General features: G+C 37.9%; 1 protein-coding gene across 4 annotated transcripts in view; it reads left to right on the top strand.

The window, feature by feature from the left end:
- The window catches only part of FNDC3B (fibronectin type III domain containing 3B), a 350,826-nt gene that overhangs the window by 173,600 nt on the left and 158,984 nt on the right, over positions 1 to 18,242 (top strand). For all 4 annotated transcript variants that reach the window (XM_082393898.1, XM_082393896.1, XM_082393895.1 and 1 more), the window contains one exon: positions 12,847 to 12,923. In XM_082393898.1, coding sequence (XP_082250024.1) covers positions 12,847 to 12,923 — 77 coding nt within the window. The remainder of the gene's footprint in view (positions 1 to 12,846; positions 12,924 to 18,242) is intronic.

Below are 18,242 nucleotides of genomic sequence, written 5' to 3'. Positions count from 1 at the left end.
ATTTGTCTCAGTCCCCTTTGTAAATGGAGGGTTGATACTTGAAACTGAAATTGTAGCCTGCTTAGTAAAATTTTTTGTTTCTGTTGAACCAGTGTGCCAGGATGAGAAAGCATCTATGCCATAAAGCAGTTGTCTACCCCTCAAACAGTAACTGTGTCAGCTCATTTTTATAGCCGAGAAAATAACTGGCCAGGGTGATCCAACCTTCCTGCAGTTACTTGGAGGTGTTTACTGACTGCCTTTGATCAGACTTCAAATGGGAGAGTCTAACCTATTTGTAGTTGTTGTTTACTGTCAGTCTCAGCCTGCCCTTTGTTTTTCACATACAAAAAAAAAGAGTAAAAGCAACAAGCTGTGTAAACGTGGCTGGTCTATAGGAACTCTCACTTACTCTCTTGGTCTCCTCTACATGGTTTAGGTAAGGCAGAGATTAGAACTATAAGCTGAGTTAGTCATCTCAAAGCCCATTATTAGGTCCGAACCACTGGACAATTTAGAGAATTTTTATTAGCAATCAAAACATTTTTGTAAAATTAAATTAATTTCAGAAGATTGCTGGTCTTCTGTTGAGAAGCAGCTTCCAACCTGACATTGTGTGATTATGAGTGAGTGAAAAGAATAACCTTATAGTTGGAGGAAAAATGGTACCAGTTAGATAAACTGTGATTTGTGTTCTGTGGAACATTTAGATTATTTTTTTTTCCATTTCCATAATAACTGTTGGTTTTCTTTAGCAGTTCTATGCCATGGATCCCAGACATTTTTCGCTTGCCTTTGTTTTTTTGAGGTGCATGAGTTAAAAGAACCAAGGTAGTAAACCATGTTGGGATGTTGTCAATAAAATGCCTTTAGAATGTTGTCAGAGGCTTTCCTTTATGGGAAGCATGCTCATGGTGGGAGGGCAGGGAGCAGAAGAACCAGCCTTGAGGGCAATTAAAAGGTATCCTCTGTGGTTGGCTTTGTAAACCTCATCAGAGCAATGGATAATTGAACTCCCCCAATGTATTGTGTAATGATATGTTGGTAAAGCTATACCTTATTATTATCTGTAATTCAGCTTTCAGGTGGGTGATGTTTTAATAGTCTTTCATTTCTAACAGATGAATCATGTAAAACAGATCTTGAGAGGAATGCAAATCACATATTGTTGTCGGGTTAATAATTTCAGTACTATTTTCAAACTTGCCCCTCTACAGCATGACCTTGGAGTTGTAAAGAGGAGCACAAATTATTTTATTTAGGAAGTGCCCATTTGCCCCTGAGTTCTTCACAGAGTTGTTATGAAAATATCTATTTGCTGTCCTATCTTTTGTTTGCTGTTCTTTCCTCCCTGGGAGAAAACAGGCTTCTGGGGCAGCCAAATGGGGTGGGAGTTGAGGTCTGGAGAAGAAGAGTAGACAGGGTTTTATTCATCCCTGTTCCCTTTCATAACCCTTTCTGAGAGCAGAGAAAGCTGGTGAGAGAATGAAGGCAACCCTTTTAAAATACTCAGTGCCACAGTGAATAAGTTCTGCCCCAGTCCTGCTGGCACGTTGCTTAGTTGCTGTCTCTGCCATTGCTTTTTAATGAATAATTTTTCTTTCTGATTTTTTCTCTACAAAATTAATAGACTTATTTCTTAAAAATATCAGTTTGTTTTATCTCAGGACATTTAAAATGAAATTAAAATAGTCTGCTCTAATAAATTTTTACCCTCAACAAGACTCTCTTGGAGGGTTCCACTGAAGTTATGCTCACCCATTCTGACTCAGTTTTTTGGGCAACTTCCTCTTGAATTTGTTATTAGCTAATACCAGTAGTTGGCAAAATGGTCCTCATTACCCTGTATAAGAAAGTGTGAGGGGCTCTCTGATGCCCTTGATGGGCATAGAGAAAGCATGCTAGGAAAGATTTGCTTTAAAAGGCTTTGAAGTGAATGCCCTTTTGATGACTTTATTTTAATTTTGCTGCTAATATTTGCAGGGACTTTTTTTGGTAAAATATCAGAAGCTCATTCTCAGTATTACTGAGTTGTATTTGTATCATTCCTCAGAGCTTTGAAGTTTATAAGGTCCTAGATTAAGTATAAATAAGCAAATCCATGGATTATCTGCCATTAAAACCTGACATTAAAAATCAAACAAAGACAGACTGAGTCTTAGTGTTCATTTAGATAAGTTTAACTGGAAGGGTGACACTGAATGTTTTTCATTTGTGGACTGGTTAAGTTACGGTCCAAATTTGGAGAGGGTGATAAAGTTTAACATGAAGAGCAGGGCCCTGAGACCTAGGGAGGTCCAGCTTCAACATCAGGCTGGATCTGTGAACTCACTGTCTTGTGTTTTGTTTTTTCCAAAGATGAACTTTTGGAACCATTTTTCATAGGCCTCCTACCTAATTGTTTAATCACTTCTATTGCTAGACTAGACTCCTACCAAATGCTCATGCTGCTTGAGATGTCTGGACTATGTGCCTGACTCCATGCCGAGATACACAGTGTCTGTCGCAGAAACCTCAGGCCCAAAGGAGGACACAGAGCTGGGTTTCCCCCTCCGCCCCGCACTCTGTGCACCTGTGCATTACTCATCCTGCATGCCATTCTCTCCATAATTAAGAGCAGAAATGCTTGTTCTCTTCAATGTCATTGTGTCCTTGGCATCCTGTGCCCGGGTCTGGCAGCTAGACCGGGTTCAGCAAAGGTTTGCTGAACTGAACAAAGCAACAACCAAGAGCTCTAAAATCAGGAGTCGAAGGCTGTATTACTGGCCCCTCTCATGGTACCTAATATCTTTGACAGTCTTAGAGCTTGTATTTCTGTAGGCCTGAATTTAAATCAAGTTCTTTTTAAAACTGTGTTAGCCATCATGCCTGTTGTGAATGGATTCACCGACTTCCTTTACCATTCATTGCCAGTCGCTGGAAGTGTTAAATATGCTCCTTCTACCCACCCTGTGGATGATTTTTATTGTCCAGCTCCAGAGCTCTTGGCCACTAATAAAACAATTGCTGCTTATTTTATGTAGTAGTTTGTTAGTAATGTTTCTGTTGTAGAATCTTCTGTGTGGCTTTTAATACCTTACAGCATCTTGTACAATAAATGTTTATTGAATTGAATGCAATAAAATATTAACTAATATAAGAAAAGTGCTCTATAATCACTCAGTAAGTATACAGATTTTATTAACATTTAAGCCTAAAAGCAACTTGATAAAGTGGGTAGATATCTCAATTTTATTGAAATTAAGGAAAATTGGGATTGATGAAGTTTAGTCTTATGTGAGAATTAAACTCTTTCTCTACTCCTGATGCCCTTATAACAGCTAAGTAGAAGAACAAGTTCGAAGAGGAATATTTGGAAAGACTTGCATTTCAAAAATGGTAAAACATATTTAACTAAAGTAGCACCTTCTTGTGTTTTGAAATGGTTAAATGATAAGATGGTGGTGACCCATTATTTATGAGTTCTATCAGCAGCTCAGTTTTGGTTCTTGGTAGTGGTTTACTTCAGGAAGACTTCAACAGGAATATTTTAGTCATCACTGGGCAATTTGTTGTTACGGTCACTTGCTACTTTTAAGGACAATAGCTGAGCCAGACTAGAAATTCTTGTAATAAAGCCAATGTCAGAGAGATGTAGAGGATTGACTTTCAGAAAACAAGGGCTGATCCTTTGATTTAGAGTTGTCCAGACATTTAGAAAGTTAGGCATACCCAATTTTCTAAGGTTTCCTAGAAATTAGGAAAAGATAACAGGTGGTTTTGGAAGAGGTAGAGGGCTAGTATTAGATATGGGAAAGTAGACAACTATGGGAAAGCAGCCATCTTTTTCTCTTTTAAAAATTTGTTCCTTGTTTTTTAATCATAATTTATATATCTTGAATGCATTATATTTTTAAAAGGAGAATATTATTTTGAAGCTACAAGATGGAAACACATTTTTAGACGGAAAAAATGTGAAGGACAAAACAACTGACTTGCTCATTTGAGAAAGCATATAACTCTTCATTTGCCTCTCTGATAAATGCTTAGTCTCTATTAACCTCTTTGTTCATACAGTATTTTTCTTCGTGGCACAACGTTAGAGTTGTTTTTTAAATACCATTATTTGACAAGGTACTGTGCTGGACACTATATGCATTATTACAACTTCCAGTCCTCAGAACAACCCTTGAAATTAGCTCTTGTCATCCTTTTCTGTAGGTCAGAAAAGTGCTGATCAGTCAGAGAGAGTTTAAGTAACTAGCCCAAGGTCATGCTAGAAAGTGGTAGAGCTCACATTCAAACCCAGGCCTCACTAGCTCCAAAGCTTTTGTTCTTTGCACTGCTCAGATTCTGCTCTTCCCAGTTTGTTTCCTCTCTGGCAGGATGCCTTTGGGAAGAAGTAGTTACAGTTTGGAGAGACCAATATATCTGAGCCAGAGAAACGTGCCATCTATACCTGGCTCTATATGAAAATTACACCCTGAGAGAAAATGACTTTGCAGCAGCATTTTAAGAAACAACAAAACTTACTCCTGAAGGAAATCACATTGGGCTGAAAACTAGAAAAACTGACTTCTAGACCCTGTTGTTTCATCACCTGCCAGCTTCTCAGTTTGCTTCTGGGCCTCAGTTTCTTTAGTTGTAAAACAGTGAGCCCTCTACTAAATCCTAAGGGCCCTCTAACAGCTCATTTCTGTAATTACTAATGTGTCCATAGGATGATAATCATTTACAATCTTGCTAAATTTAGACAGTGCCTGAAGTGCATCCTTGTGTGTGTGTGTTTATTTATCTGTTCCCCGTAATTAGAGTATGAGTCCTTTGAGGACAGAGAATGCACCTTACTGGTTTTTTGCATAGCACAGTGTCTAGAAATAGCATCCTCCCAGAAATTAATGTATGAGGAATGAAGATGTGCTCTAGGAAGTTTATGTTCAGTTGCTTTTTGGTAGTTTATTAGTAACCCCAGTTTTACTATCTTGTAGTTCTTTGGTTATGTGCTCATCATTTTTTTTTTAAAAATATTTTTATTGAGGTGAAATACACATAACATTAACTATTAACATTATTAATTAGATAAAATTAACTATTTTAATTCATTGGCAATTTAGTATATTTACGGTGTTATGCAATCACTACTTCTTTCTAGTTCTAAAACATTTTCATCACCCCAGAAGGAAACCCTGCATCTATTAAGCAATTGCTTCCCAAATCCCTCCCATCCCTCAGCCCTTGGAAACCACAAATCTGAGTTTCATTTCTGTTGATTTATTTATTCTGGATATTTCATATACATGGAATTACGCAATATGTGACCTTTTGTGTCTGGCTTCTTTCACTTGGCACAATGTTTTCAACCTTGTAGCATATATCAGTACTTCATTTCTTTTTATGGCTGAGTAATATTCCCTGTGTGTATTATGTCACCTTGTATTTACCCATTCATCCCCTAATAGACATTTTGGCTGTTTGCACCTTTTGGCCATTGTGGATAGTGATGCTGTGAACGTGTGTGCACATGTATTTGTTTGCGTTCCAGTTTTCAATCCTTCTGGGTATGTTATACCTAGGAGTGATATTGATGGGTCATATGGTACTTTCCTGATTAGCTTTCTGAGGAAGAGCCAAACTGTTTTTCCACAACAGCTGTATCATTTTACATCACTACCAGCAATTGTACAAGGGTTCCAGTTTTTCCACATCCTCACCAACATTTATTTTCCATTTTTCTGAGAATAGCCATTGTAGGGGGTGTGAAGTGGTACCTCACTGTGGTTTTGATTTGTGTTTCCCTAATGACTAATGATGTTGTGAGCATCTTCTCATATGTTTGTTGGCTGTTTGTATATTTTCTTTGGTAAAATGTCTATTTAAACCATTTACCCATTTTAAAAATTAGGTTGTTTGTCTTTTTGTTGAGTTGTGACAATTATCAATATATATATATATTTGGGATACTAGTTCCTTATCAGATACTGAATTTGTAAATATTTTTTCCCTATTTTATAGGTTGTCTTTTCACTTTGTTAATAATGTCCTTTGCACAAAAGTTTTTAATTTTTATGAAGTCCACTCTATTTTTTTTCTTTTGTTGCTGGTGGTTTTGGTGTCACATTTAAGAATCCATTGACAAATGCCCATGAAATATATGCCCATGTTTTCTTCTAAGAGTTTTATGGTTTTAGCTTTTATATTTAGATCTATGATGAGTTAATTTTTGTATATGATGTCAGGCTGGGGTCCAAGTCGATTCTTTTTGTCTGTTTGGGGCCTCTTGCAATTTCATATGAATTTGAGGGTTGGCTTTTCCATTTCTGCCAAAAAGACCGTTGGAATTTTGGTAGAGATTACATTGACTCAGTAGATCGCTTTGAGCGGTATTGCCATCTTAACAATATTAAGTCTTCCATTCCATGTCTTTGTTTAGGTGTTCTTAAGTTCCATTTATTTAGGTCTTCTTTAATTTCTTTCAGCAGTGTTTTGTAGTTTAAGTGCATAAATCTTTCACCCCCTTGATTAGATTTTTTCCTAGGTATTTTATTCTTTTGGATACTGTCATAAATAGAATTGTGTTCTTAATTTACTTTTCAGATTGTTCATTGCTGATACATAGAAACACAATTGACTTATGCGTTGTTCTTGTACCCTGTAAATTTACTGAATTCGTTTTTTAGCTCTAATAGTTTTTTGTCTATGGAATCTTTGGGATTTTCTATATATAGGATTATGTCTTCTGCGAATATAATTTTACTTCTTCCTTTCCAATTTGGATGCCTTTTCTTTTTCTTTTTCTTTTTCTTTTTCTTTTTTTTTTTTGCCCAGTTGTTCTAGCTAAGACTTCTGGTACAATGTCAATAGTGGTGGTGAAAGTGGGCATCCTTGTCTTGTTCCTCATGGTAGAGGGAAAGCTTTCAGTTTCTTAACCATTGAGTGTAATGTTTGCTGTGTATGCTTATTGTCTTTTAACCTACTAAGTCAGAGGTTGTCACCTGAGAACTGGTTAGAAATGCTAGCTCTTAAGACCCACCCCCAATCTTCTGATTCTGAAACTATGGGAAGTGGAGTTTAGCAATCTGGATTTTCAGAAACCCTCTGGATGATTTTGATGCACACTAAAGTTTAAGAACCACTGCACTAGAGTTTAAGCTTAGGTTAGAACCTGTGCTTTATTTTATTATCTTTGTATTCCTTTTAGTTCTCTTGTGGGATTAATTAGTGTTGAATAGCTTTAAAAAAAAATCAGTGTTCCTCAAAGTGCCTACATAATCTCTTCGCTCGTCTACATGTCTTGAATCACCATGAATAACTGGAGATTCATTATTAGACATTCACAAGGTTCACCAGAAGACCTCACATTTTGCATTAAGTCTTAGACCCTTAGCAAACAGCGCAAGTGTACTTTTTTTTTTTAATATATTTATTTTTGGCTACGTTGGGTCTTCATTGCTGTGTGCAGGCTCCTCATTGTGGTGGCTTCTCTTGTTGCAGAGCACGGGCTTCAGTAGTTGTGGCACGCGAGCTCAGGTGGCTCACAGGCTCTAGAGCGCAGGCTCAGTAGTTGTGGCGCACGGGCTTAGGTGCTCCGTGGCATGTGGGATCTTCCTGGACCAGGGCTCAAACCTGTGTCCTCTGCATTGGCAAGCAGATTCTTAACCACTGCGCCACCAGGGAAGCCTGCAAGTGTACTTTTATTTAGACCATTTGTTTTGATAAGTGCTTTCACCATAATTATCTGGTTACCTATTAGCTGTGGCCTTATCCATATGACTACTTCAATGAGCAAGAAATTATATTTTGGCTATTTGGAAAGACTCAGGTGTCTTTTTTTTTTTTTTTAAATAGGGTTCATTGGATTTTATCACATCAATGTTTTGCCCTTGCTTTATTTTTCTCATTAGTTTTCCTTTATCTTGCTGTGTTGTGATCTCAGTCCTCTTACATCCTTCCCCCCCGCCACCCCTTTCATCCTTTTTGAACAAGAAAATATTTAAGTTAATAAGCTAAGAATGTGATTTATTACTACTAATGGCTGTTGTTGAAAGTAGCCATTTGGACACACAAGTACCAGTTTATAGACAATTACAATCATAACATTCTACTTATTCACTACTTGTTTACCTACTGGCGAACATTCAGTTTATAAAAAATACCATTTCAAAATGTCAAAATTGTGGTATAATTAATTATTTATAGCTAATCTATTTCTGAGACTAATTTAAATGATAATATATACCCTGGATTCCCATTTTCCACCACTTTCAGATGTCTAAACCTCATTTGTACATTCTCCTCGAGTCAGTCTAGTTAACTCTTCTCCCAGGACGGGTGAATATTCTGAATATAGTATCAGAGCAAGGGGTATCTACATGTGTGGGCTCTGGGGGGATCCCTGGTAGCAGGGAAGAAGCACAGAGTGAAGCAGAATGGTTGTACAGCCATGGCAGGGGCTTAGAAGCTCTCCATGAGCTATGTGTCCCTAGAAATACAACATTGCTGGACTTTCCTTCTGTCTCTTTGATGTGAGAATAAAGTTGTAGGATCATTGCATGAATTACTGTTGGTTGAATAATTAAGCCACTCTCCAACCTTTCTTGTTCACAGTTTTCTGTAAGTAAATGAAAAATCAATTTATTAACAAATGCTAGCAGACTTTTAAGATGTTAGACCATGTGCTTGCATATTGCAGTTAAATTTTTTAATGACTATAAACTGATCATAGTTCTTGTTTGTGTCTCACATCTTGTTCAGTGAAAAAAAAGGGAATGTTCATTGCAGCACTATTTACAGTAGCCAGGAGATGGAAGCAACCTAAGTGTCCATCGACAGATGAATGGATAAAGAAGATGTGGCACATGTATACAATGGAATATTACTCAGCCATAAAAAGAAACGAAATTGAGTTATTTGTAGTGAGGTGGATGGACCTAGAGTCTGTCATACAGAGTGAAGTAAGTCAGAAAGAGAAAAACAAATACCATATGTTAACACATATATATGGAATCTTAAAAAAAAAAGGTTCTGATGAACCTAGGGGCAGGACAGGGATAAAGACACAGACTTAGAGAACGGACTTGAGGACACGGGGAGGGGGAAGGGGGAACGGTAAGCTGGGACGAAGTGAGAGAGTGGCATGGACTTATATACACTACCAAATGTAAAATAGCTAGTGGGAAGCAGCAGCATAGCACAGGGAGATCAGCTCCGTGCTTTGTGACCACCTAGAGGGGTGGGATAGGGAGGGTGGGAGGGAGATGAGAGGGAGGGGATATGGGGATATATGTATGCGTATAGCTGATTCACTTTGTTATACAGCAGAAACTAACACAACCATTGTAAAGCAATTATACTCCAATAAAGATGTTTAAAAAAAAAAGAAAAAAGGGGGGGGATTCTTGACTGTTGAAGTCACAGCCTGAAATTGATCAAATTTCCCAAGGCATTTTTTTCATGGAATTACTTGGCTTTTAGCAAACATTCTAGTTCCAGTTCTAGAAATTGTACGTGTGACATCTTTCATCTGTGGAAGAGTTCATGTGGTCTTTAGCTGAGCTTCTTAATTAGTTTCTCAAAAAAAAAAAAAAAAATCTGAAGTAGTTTGGAAGTGTATGTTTGTGTTCAAATTATTTAATCTACGTGTATGTATATTTGTGTAGACCTACCTTTATGTAACAAGACTGTTTAATTAAAGAGGGTTCCAGATATCCTAAGAGATTTAAAAAGTTTTTTTCCAAAAAGTTTAATCAATGATTTCCCAATACAGTCAGAAAGGAAGTTAGTTTGGGGAGATTGGGTCCCTTTTTTACCCCTCACATATCCGGCGTTGGTGGTTTGAACAAGAAGGGAACCATTTTCCACATATTCTCAGGGCTGTATCCTTTCAGTCTTCTGTGTCACGAGATTATCGACTAAAAATCAAAAGGAATCTGGTAGTCCTAAAAGTTTAGGAAGAGAAGTTTGTGCTTTAATTAGGGAAGAATTATAATAGTATCAGGAGGTTCTCAAACACAAACTGTTGAGCAGAGGCAATAAAGTCACTGATTGGGAGATAATTATTTAGGGAGACAGTAACTTTTCTCATACCACCATTGTGAAAGGGATTTTATTTTCCTAGCTTTTAAACTCCTGAATGCCTGTGTATGCAATGGTTTATTTCAGAAAGGAGAGAAACCTTAGGGTTCTAGGGCAGAGCTGAGTTTCGGAAACCATTACTGTATATTTCGCAAGGATTTTTGAAAGGGTTTTGATGACAGTGACAAGAGGAAGGGGGAACAAGCATGTTAAAGTCATTTGGCTACTTTTGAAACCAAGGCCAGGAAGAAAACATTTTCTGGCTGTAAATCATTTACTTGTCCTACATTCTTTAAAGCGTTTTATACAAATGACTTTAACAGTTTTAGGGGTCATGCCTGGGGTTAAGAGACTGTTTGCCTGGTATACATTTTGGTGATTAAAAAGTAATACTTTATTGAAGTGGTAGCATTTCTGTTCACACTCTGCACTGTGAAATATTTGATATTTGTCTGATGAGGAAGGTTTGCCTCGTAAGTCAGTATTGTACACAGAGTATGCGTGTTGACTTTATGTGTTACAGGGACATGTACTGTTAAAAAAATAGTGCTTAAAATGTAATTGTAATGAAAGAACAGGAAAAAACAAAAAACTATAAATAAAAAAAGAGAAAAATTGTAAAGATTGCTAACATTTTGATGAGTGGTTATTATGCCATGCACTGCCCTAAATGCTTTTACATGTATTATTGAATTTAGTCTTTAAACCCAAACCTGTGAGGTAGGAATTGTTATTCTCATTGACAACTGAGGCATAGAAGGGCTAAGTGAATTGTCCAATGTCACACAACCAGTGTGAATAGTGAGCTGGGAAATGAAACCAGGCGGAGGCCACGCTCTTAATGCCTGCTTATAGAGCTGAGTGCATTGCCCCTTGGATTTCAAAGGTAGTACTCAGGCTAAGAGTGAAATAGTTGTCTATGATTTTTAAGTGAATCAATTCAAATGAAAATATTTAGTAAATACCTAAATGTCTTAATGGCTGTGGCAAAAATGCTAAAGCTGATGAGAAAGATGGATTTGGAAGATGAATTTGGAAAGTGCCTTCAGTGATTGCTGGATGTATTAGTTGGAATGGTACTTAAAAATACAGTGGGGTCGTGGAATTCTCCATTCTTATGCCATTGTCATCCTTTTCTTTAACTGACTACCAGTGTGTTACTATGTGAGAGACTACTGTGGTATTTTGTATGTATTCAGAGATTATCAGAGAGTTTAGTACTTTGGCATATTGTCCATGACTTTTCCTGAGAAGTAGTTGTAACAGTGGATTGTACTGTGAGGTGAAAGGTGCATTGTGCTTATATGTAAGTGCAGCACTGGGTGGCAGGGTCTGTCTTCTTTTGCCAAGAAAAGTGTTGTATTTTTCTTGGTTTTTGTTACAGTGGAGCAATTTTCATTGCCGGCAGCACAACACACATTAGGAGAAAGCAAATAAACAACACAGGGCACTTGGAGCCAGGAAGTCGCATCTCAAGACTAGAAACACACCTTTGGATTGACATTTGGGACATGGGTTGCTAAATAGGGGAGCCACCTGTCAAACTGAAAACCAGTGACCTGAGGTTCTTAAACTTCCAGGGAAACCATTTAGTCATAGGATCTTTGGAAGGGTGTCAGAAGTTGATTTTGATGTTATGACAATCAGTTTCCTTGTAATTAAATATTAACTCAAACTGTGCTTTAGGTAACTGAGCTTTGCCTTGCCTTTCTTTGTTTCCTTAGACATGCGATTAACATTTGTTGAATTTAATATTTTGAAACTAACCTCTTGTTAATTGAATGCTTTACTTTGAAATAATCCAAGTAAATTTGGTATGAGTATTCCTAATAGTGTCTAGTTTTAAAATATAATCTGTTTTTACCCCCTGCCTTATAAGAGACTTGTCAAATTCAGTTGGTTTGGAGTATTTTAAAGGTTTCGTCTATGTCAAATTAATGGCATGTTACAGTAACTTATTGAAAATAATAATCAAAATGAAAACTATAAACCCAAAGTCTATAGGAGCTTTTTAAACCAGAGGAGGTAAACTCATTAAAATTTTATTTACTTAAGCATATATTGATAATACATTATTTTAAAGGGAAAAAAGGAAACTTTTTGCCCTACTTTGTTAGACTACTCTTAACTGAGCAGCCTTAGTTTATGGAACTTGAGGCTTTGGGAATCATTAAGTATTTATAAAGATGCTCATAGGGACTTCCCTGGTGGCGCAGTGGTTACGAATCCGCCTGCCAGTGCAGGGGACACAGGTTTGAACCCTGGTCAGGGAAGATCCCACATGCCATGGAGCAACTAAGCCCGTGCGCTACAACTAACGAGCCTGTGCTCTAGAGCCCGCGAGCCACGACTGCTGAGCCCGAGCACCACAACTACTGAGCCCGAGCGCCACAACCTCTGAAGCCTCTGCACCCTAGAGCCCGCGTGCCACAACTACTGAGCCCGCGTGCCGCAACTACTGAAGCCCGTGTGCCTAGAGCCTGTGCTCTGCAACAAGAGAAGCCACCGCAATGAGAAGCCCGTGCACCACAACAAAGAGTAGCCCCCGCTTGCCGCAACTAGAGAAAGCCTGCACGCAGCAACAAAGACCCAGTGCAGCCAAAAAAAAAAAAATATTAAAAAAAAAACCCCTTGACTTATGCAGCTGGAGAATTCCTTTTCATTTGTGATTTCAGGTCTAAGGCACGAGGTACCATTTACTGAAGAGAAAATAGTCAGTGATTCTCTTTAGTTTTGATAATATTTTAAAATACCAATGATTAGTTTGAATAATGTATATTTCTTCAGCTGTTAATATCTTACTCTTGCCTCTTTTAGGGCCTGCTGAAGTTCCCATGATGTCACCCAATGGATCCATTCCTCCCATCCACGTGCCTCCAGGTTATATTTCACAGGTAAACCATTTAATAGACTTCTCTACTCACTCTGGGCACTGTCATTATTCCAAAACAATATATGGCCTCAAAAACTTATTCCAGGATTAATTTAGTTAGGATAATGCTAGAGTTGTGGGGTATTTTTGTTTTCCTTTTTTTGTTTTTGTTTTTGATTTTTGTGTGTGTGGCACCACATGGTCCTTCCCGAATGACGTGCCAGAAAGTCAGCGGGAGGGAAACACAGCAGGGTTACCAGGCTGCCCTCCTCTGAGGTGGGTTTCACACTTGACCATTTGATGGTGGTTCCTTCATTGAGTCTACTGCCTTAGAGACTTCCTTCTCCCTGTACCACAATTTGCTAGAAAAAAAAAAACTTGTAGACTTAATTAGTAAAAAATATCAAAGGAGACATATAGTTAACATAAATAGGGTCTGCCCTCTGTTATAGGAGTCCCATTTTTCTGTAATGTGGCACGACTTGGGCTTGATAAATTACTGAATATAATGTGAGAACTTTGCTGTTTGTACTTAAATTTCTCTGAAATTGGATTATTTCTTAAGTAAAAAAAAAAAAAAAGCAATAGCTGTTTAAAAAGTAGTAGCAGGACTTCCCTGGTGGTCCAGTGGGTAGGACTCGGCGCTTTCACTGCCGAGGGTGTGGGTTCAATCCCTGGTCAGGGACCTAAGATCCCACAAGCCTCTCAGTTCGGCCCCCCCAAAAAAAAAAGAAAAAAAGAAAAAAGCAGTAGCAGCAATTTCATAGGTGTGTTGGAAAGATTAAAAAAAAAAAAAGTTAAAGGATAAAGTTGTACTCCTATTCCTGGATAAGGTTTAAAGTCTTCAGGATGCCTGGAACATGGGCATCTGTATATACTTTTGTTTTTTGTCCTCAGCTCCTAAGACAACTTGAACTCTCCCTGCACTATTTCCTCCCCAAATACCTAACTAACCAACTGTTTTTCTCTCTTTCTGCCACTATTGTACTTTTCTGATTATAATGGCATCTTATATTCAATGGAAAAAATCTGAGAAGGCAGAAGAGTAGAAAAAAAGAAAATATTTGTAATTTTACTACCCACAGAAGACAATAATCTTTGTGTTAACATTTTTTGGATTATAGTCTTCCAGATTTTTTTTTCTTTCTCTCTCTGTCTGCTTTTAAAATGGTTTAAAAATCTGTAATTTTCATTTTCAGTGATTTTGCTGGGGTGAAAAAATTGGCAGCTGCATAGGAAAATTGCTGAAGTGCAGGCAGGAATCAAAGATTTATCCTTCTCTGATGTAAAAACTTATCCATTTCTTCACTGTCTAAGCCATAGTGCAGCCACTATAATTTCATTTTTTCCATCCCTACTTCTTTTATGTGAGCCAGTTTGACATCTTTTTTTTTTTTGGAGGAGCCAGAACGTTGGCCCATCTTCCCCCTGTTGCAAGTAAATGACTTGTTTTACACAAGTCTTTGTAAATAAGGATAACTGAAGGAGAAAAGGGTGCAGAGCAAGCCCTTCCAGCCAGGACACACGATGGTGGATCACATTCACGTCACCAGTCAATTAACAGAAAAGAACAAGGAATGTAGAATTCCATTATGTCTACCACTCATTTATTTGAGGAAGTGTTTCATTCCCTTGAACCAGAGTACAGTTCCCACCATTGTGATGGCTGAAATAACACCTCCTTTTATGCTAAATGCCCATTTAAGGAATACCAGTTAAAAATTGAACATTCTAGTGGAGAGAAGCTGTAATGTGCTTTTTCTTGCTAGTGGTGTTGCTGTGATTGTATTAACTGCCAAACATTTATTAGGATTCCTAGGAAACATAGAAACTTTTAGACCGTGGTGTATTTCTGATTCTGAAAAACTTCTATAGAAAATCTAAGTAGAAAGAGGAAAAGCAGAACTGTAAACTTACTTTCATAAAGCTGATGATGGAAGCATAGTGAAACACTTTCTGAACTCAGAATTATGGCAGAAAGTGCTAGGAGATATTTGAAGAATAGTAAAAATGGAATAATTTGGATTCCGAATTGAAAAAGAACAAGAAGCAGTCTGTAAGGCACATATTCAACTCTTTTTAGACTGGGCTCTCTGCTCAGAAGATGGGCCCAGAGTTAAATAGCCTTCAGTGGTAGCATTATAACTTTAATGATATTTGACAGTGAAGTGTCTTAAGTAAAAGTGATAATTATAATGAAGAAAATTGAGAACCTGAAGAGGTACAACATCTTCTTTAAGGCTGACCGTATACACACTTGAAAGGAATGGAGAAGGTTGGAACCAAGTACAAAATGTCTTAGGAGACTTGTGAGGGAGCAAAATACATTTTTGCTATGCAGTTGTGGGAAGAAATAATCACTTAAAAAAAAATCCCCCTCCTGGCTAGACATACGTGAGAATGCCCAATACTAGTCTGTCCCTATGCAGTACAGTCTACACCTCAACCCCACAGTTGTTTTCCTCAAATACATGTGGCTTCCTTGTTCAGATCTAGAGTTGGGTGTACATTGCGTAGCGGTACAGTTAAAGGTCTCTGTTGTAGTATATGGATTCTTAATATTCAACCCTGTCCTCCTTTTGAGAGTCACCTTTTCCTGTTGCCCCACATTGCTACCACCTTAAACCTCTGTCCCCTGGCTTTTTCTCAACTTCATACTTTTGTGCCCATTATTTCTCTCTTCTTGGAGAACTCTAGAGCCCTTCTTTGTCTGACAGTTCAATAATTCTTCTACTCAAATACCCCTCCTCAATGTGACCACTTTAGAACCTCTAACACAGAGATGGTTGTTTTTGTTTTTGTTTTTTGTTTTTTTCCAGCATCTTTGGTACTTTGTCCCCATCTCTGTCATGAAACACAATACATTTTATAACCATCCTCAAGAATCTTAATGCTTCATTGGGATTATATCTGAGAATTTAGAATACTGCCTGGTACATAGTAGGTACTTGATAAGTGCTTTTAAATGTAAGTGATTCGCCAACCTGAAATAAAGTAAATACAGGATAGATTCATAGGTTTGGTTCAAAGATTTGCAGGTTCAAGTAGAGTAGTAATACGCCTGATAGCTGGAAAATTGGCAAGGTCAGAGTGATGTATACCTGCAAGGAATGAAATGCTCTGAATGTGGATTTAAGAGAGAGGAGTGCCAAGATAGTTCAGTAGAGGAAGGAGTAGTCTCTTCAACAAATAGTGCATTGACGACTGGTTACCCAGATGCAACAGAATGAAGTTGGACCTCTACCTCACACCATATACAAAAATTAACTCAAAATGGATCATATATGTAAGAGCTAAAACTGTATAACTCTAGGAGTATAATTTTGTAACCTTGGATTAGGCAATGGAATCTTAGATATGACACCAAAAGCACAAGCAGCAAAAGAAGAAAACAGATAAATTTGACTTCATCCAAATTACAACTTTTTGTGCTTCCAAGGTTACCATCGACAAAATGAAAAGAGAACTCATAGATTGGGAGAAAATATATGCAAATCATATATTTTAGAAGGGACTTGTATCTAGAATATATAAGGAAATCTTAACAGCTCAAGAATAAAAAGACAAAAAACCCAGTTTAAATATGGGCAAAGGATCAGAATAGACATTCTCCAAAAACAATGTACAAATGGCCAAATAGTACATGAAAAGATGGTGAACATCATTTAACCATCAGGGAAATGAAATCAAAACCACAGTGCAATATACTTCACACACACTAGGATGGCTTTAGTCAAAGAGACAAGTAGGAACAAGTGTTGGCAAGGATGTGGAACAATTGGAACCCTCATACACTGCCTGTGGTAATGTAAAATGGTACAGCTGCTTTGGAAGATAGTCTGGCATTTCCTCAAATGGTTAAATATAGAGTTACTATGTGACTCTGCTGTTCCACTCCTGGGTAAATACCCAAGAGGAGAGAAAACATATGTTTATACACAAAAAAGCTTGTACATGAATATTCATAGCAGTACTATTCATAATAACCCCAATGTGGAAACAACCCAAATGTCCATCAGCTTATGAATGGATAAACATGTTGTGATATAGCCATAAAATGGACTATTATTCAGCCATAAGAAGTAATGAAGTACTTACACATGCTAAAAAGTGGATGAACCTTGAAAATATTGTGCTAAGTGAAAGAAGCCAGACACAAAAGCCATATACAGTATCACGCCATTTATATATAATGTTCAGAATAGGCAAATCCATAGACACTGATAACATATTAGTTGTTGCCAGGGGCTGAGGGAGAGAGTATTAGGGAGTTGCTGCTAATGGGTATGGTATTCTTTTTGGGGTGATGACAGTGTTCTGGAAATAAATAGTGGTAGTGGTCACTCAACCCTGAATATACTAAAAACCAACTGAATCACACACTTTAAAAGAATGGATTTTGTGGTATGTAAATTACACCTCAATAAAGCTATTACAAAAGAGGGGGGAGGGAAAGATAGTGACTAGTCCTAATTATTAATCAGCAAACAGTGGCACAGCTGGGAAAAATGGCCCAGCCTGTCTTGGTGCCTGTGTTGATGGTGGTAATAACTACTGTGTATGCTGTGCACTCTGCTAAATGCCTTATTTACGTTTCTAGTTTTCACCATCCTAACTTTACATACAAGGGAGCTAAGGCCCTGAGTTGAACCAGGATTGCAACCCAGGCATTTCTGAACTCACTGACCTTTTCCCCACTATGATGTGGTCTCTAAGTCAGTGACAGAGCCTACTTTGATGGATATACATTTGACCCGTGAAGAACATGAGTTGAAACTGTGCAGGTCCACTTATATGTGGATTTTTTTCAGTACTAAATCCTCAGTACTACACGATCCATGGTTGGTTGATGCCATGGATGAGGAGCTACAGATAAGGAGAGCTGATTATAAGTTATTTGTGGACTTCTGACTATGAGGCGGGTCGGTGCCCCTAACGCCCACCTTGTTCAAGGATTAACTGTATTTGCTTCATGTTACATTGCTTTTTGACAGTGTGAGTGTGGGTGTGTGGTGTGTCTACTTGTGCATCTCTAATACTTAAACCCCAGCTACTCATATATGAGATGGTACATTATTGTAAGAAAATTGAAGAGAGAGGTAAGTAAATGATTAAAGACATTACAGTAGTCACTCTAAACTGAGTCAATGGGGAATTTCTTGGTTGTAGCATTCATTCCATACTTCAGTAGCTAAAAGTGCTTTAAAGGGCTTCCCTGGTGGTACAGTGGTTGAGAATCTGCCTGCCAGTGCAGCAGACAAGGGTTCAATCCCTGGTCTGGGAAGATCCCACATGCCACGGAGCAACTAAGCCCGTGCGTCACAACTACTGAGCCTGTGCT

This window comes from Balaenoptera borealis, assembly GCF_965194805.1.
Source record: "Balaenoptera borealis genome assembly, chromosome: 5".
Lineage (NCBI taxonomy): Eukaryota > Metazoa > Chordata > Mammalia > Artiodactyla > Balaenopteridae > Balaenoptera > Balaenoptera borealis.
This window is presented reverse-complemented; position numbering and strand designations above follow the sequence as displayed.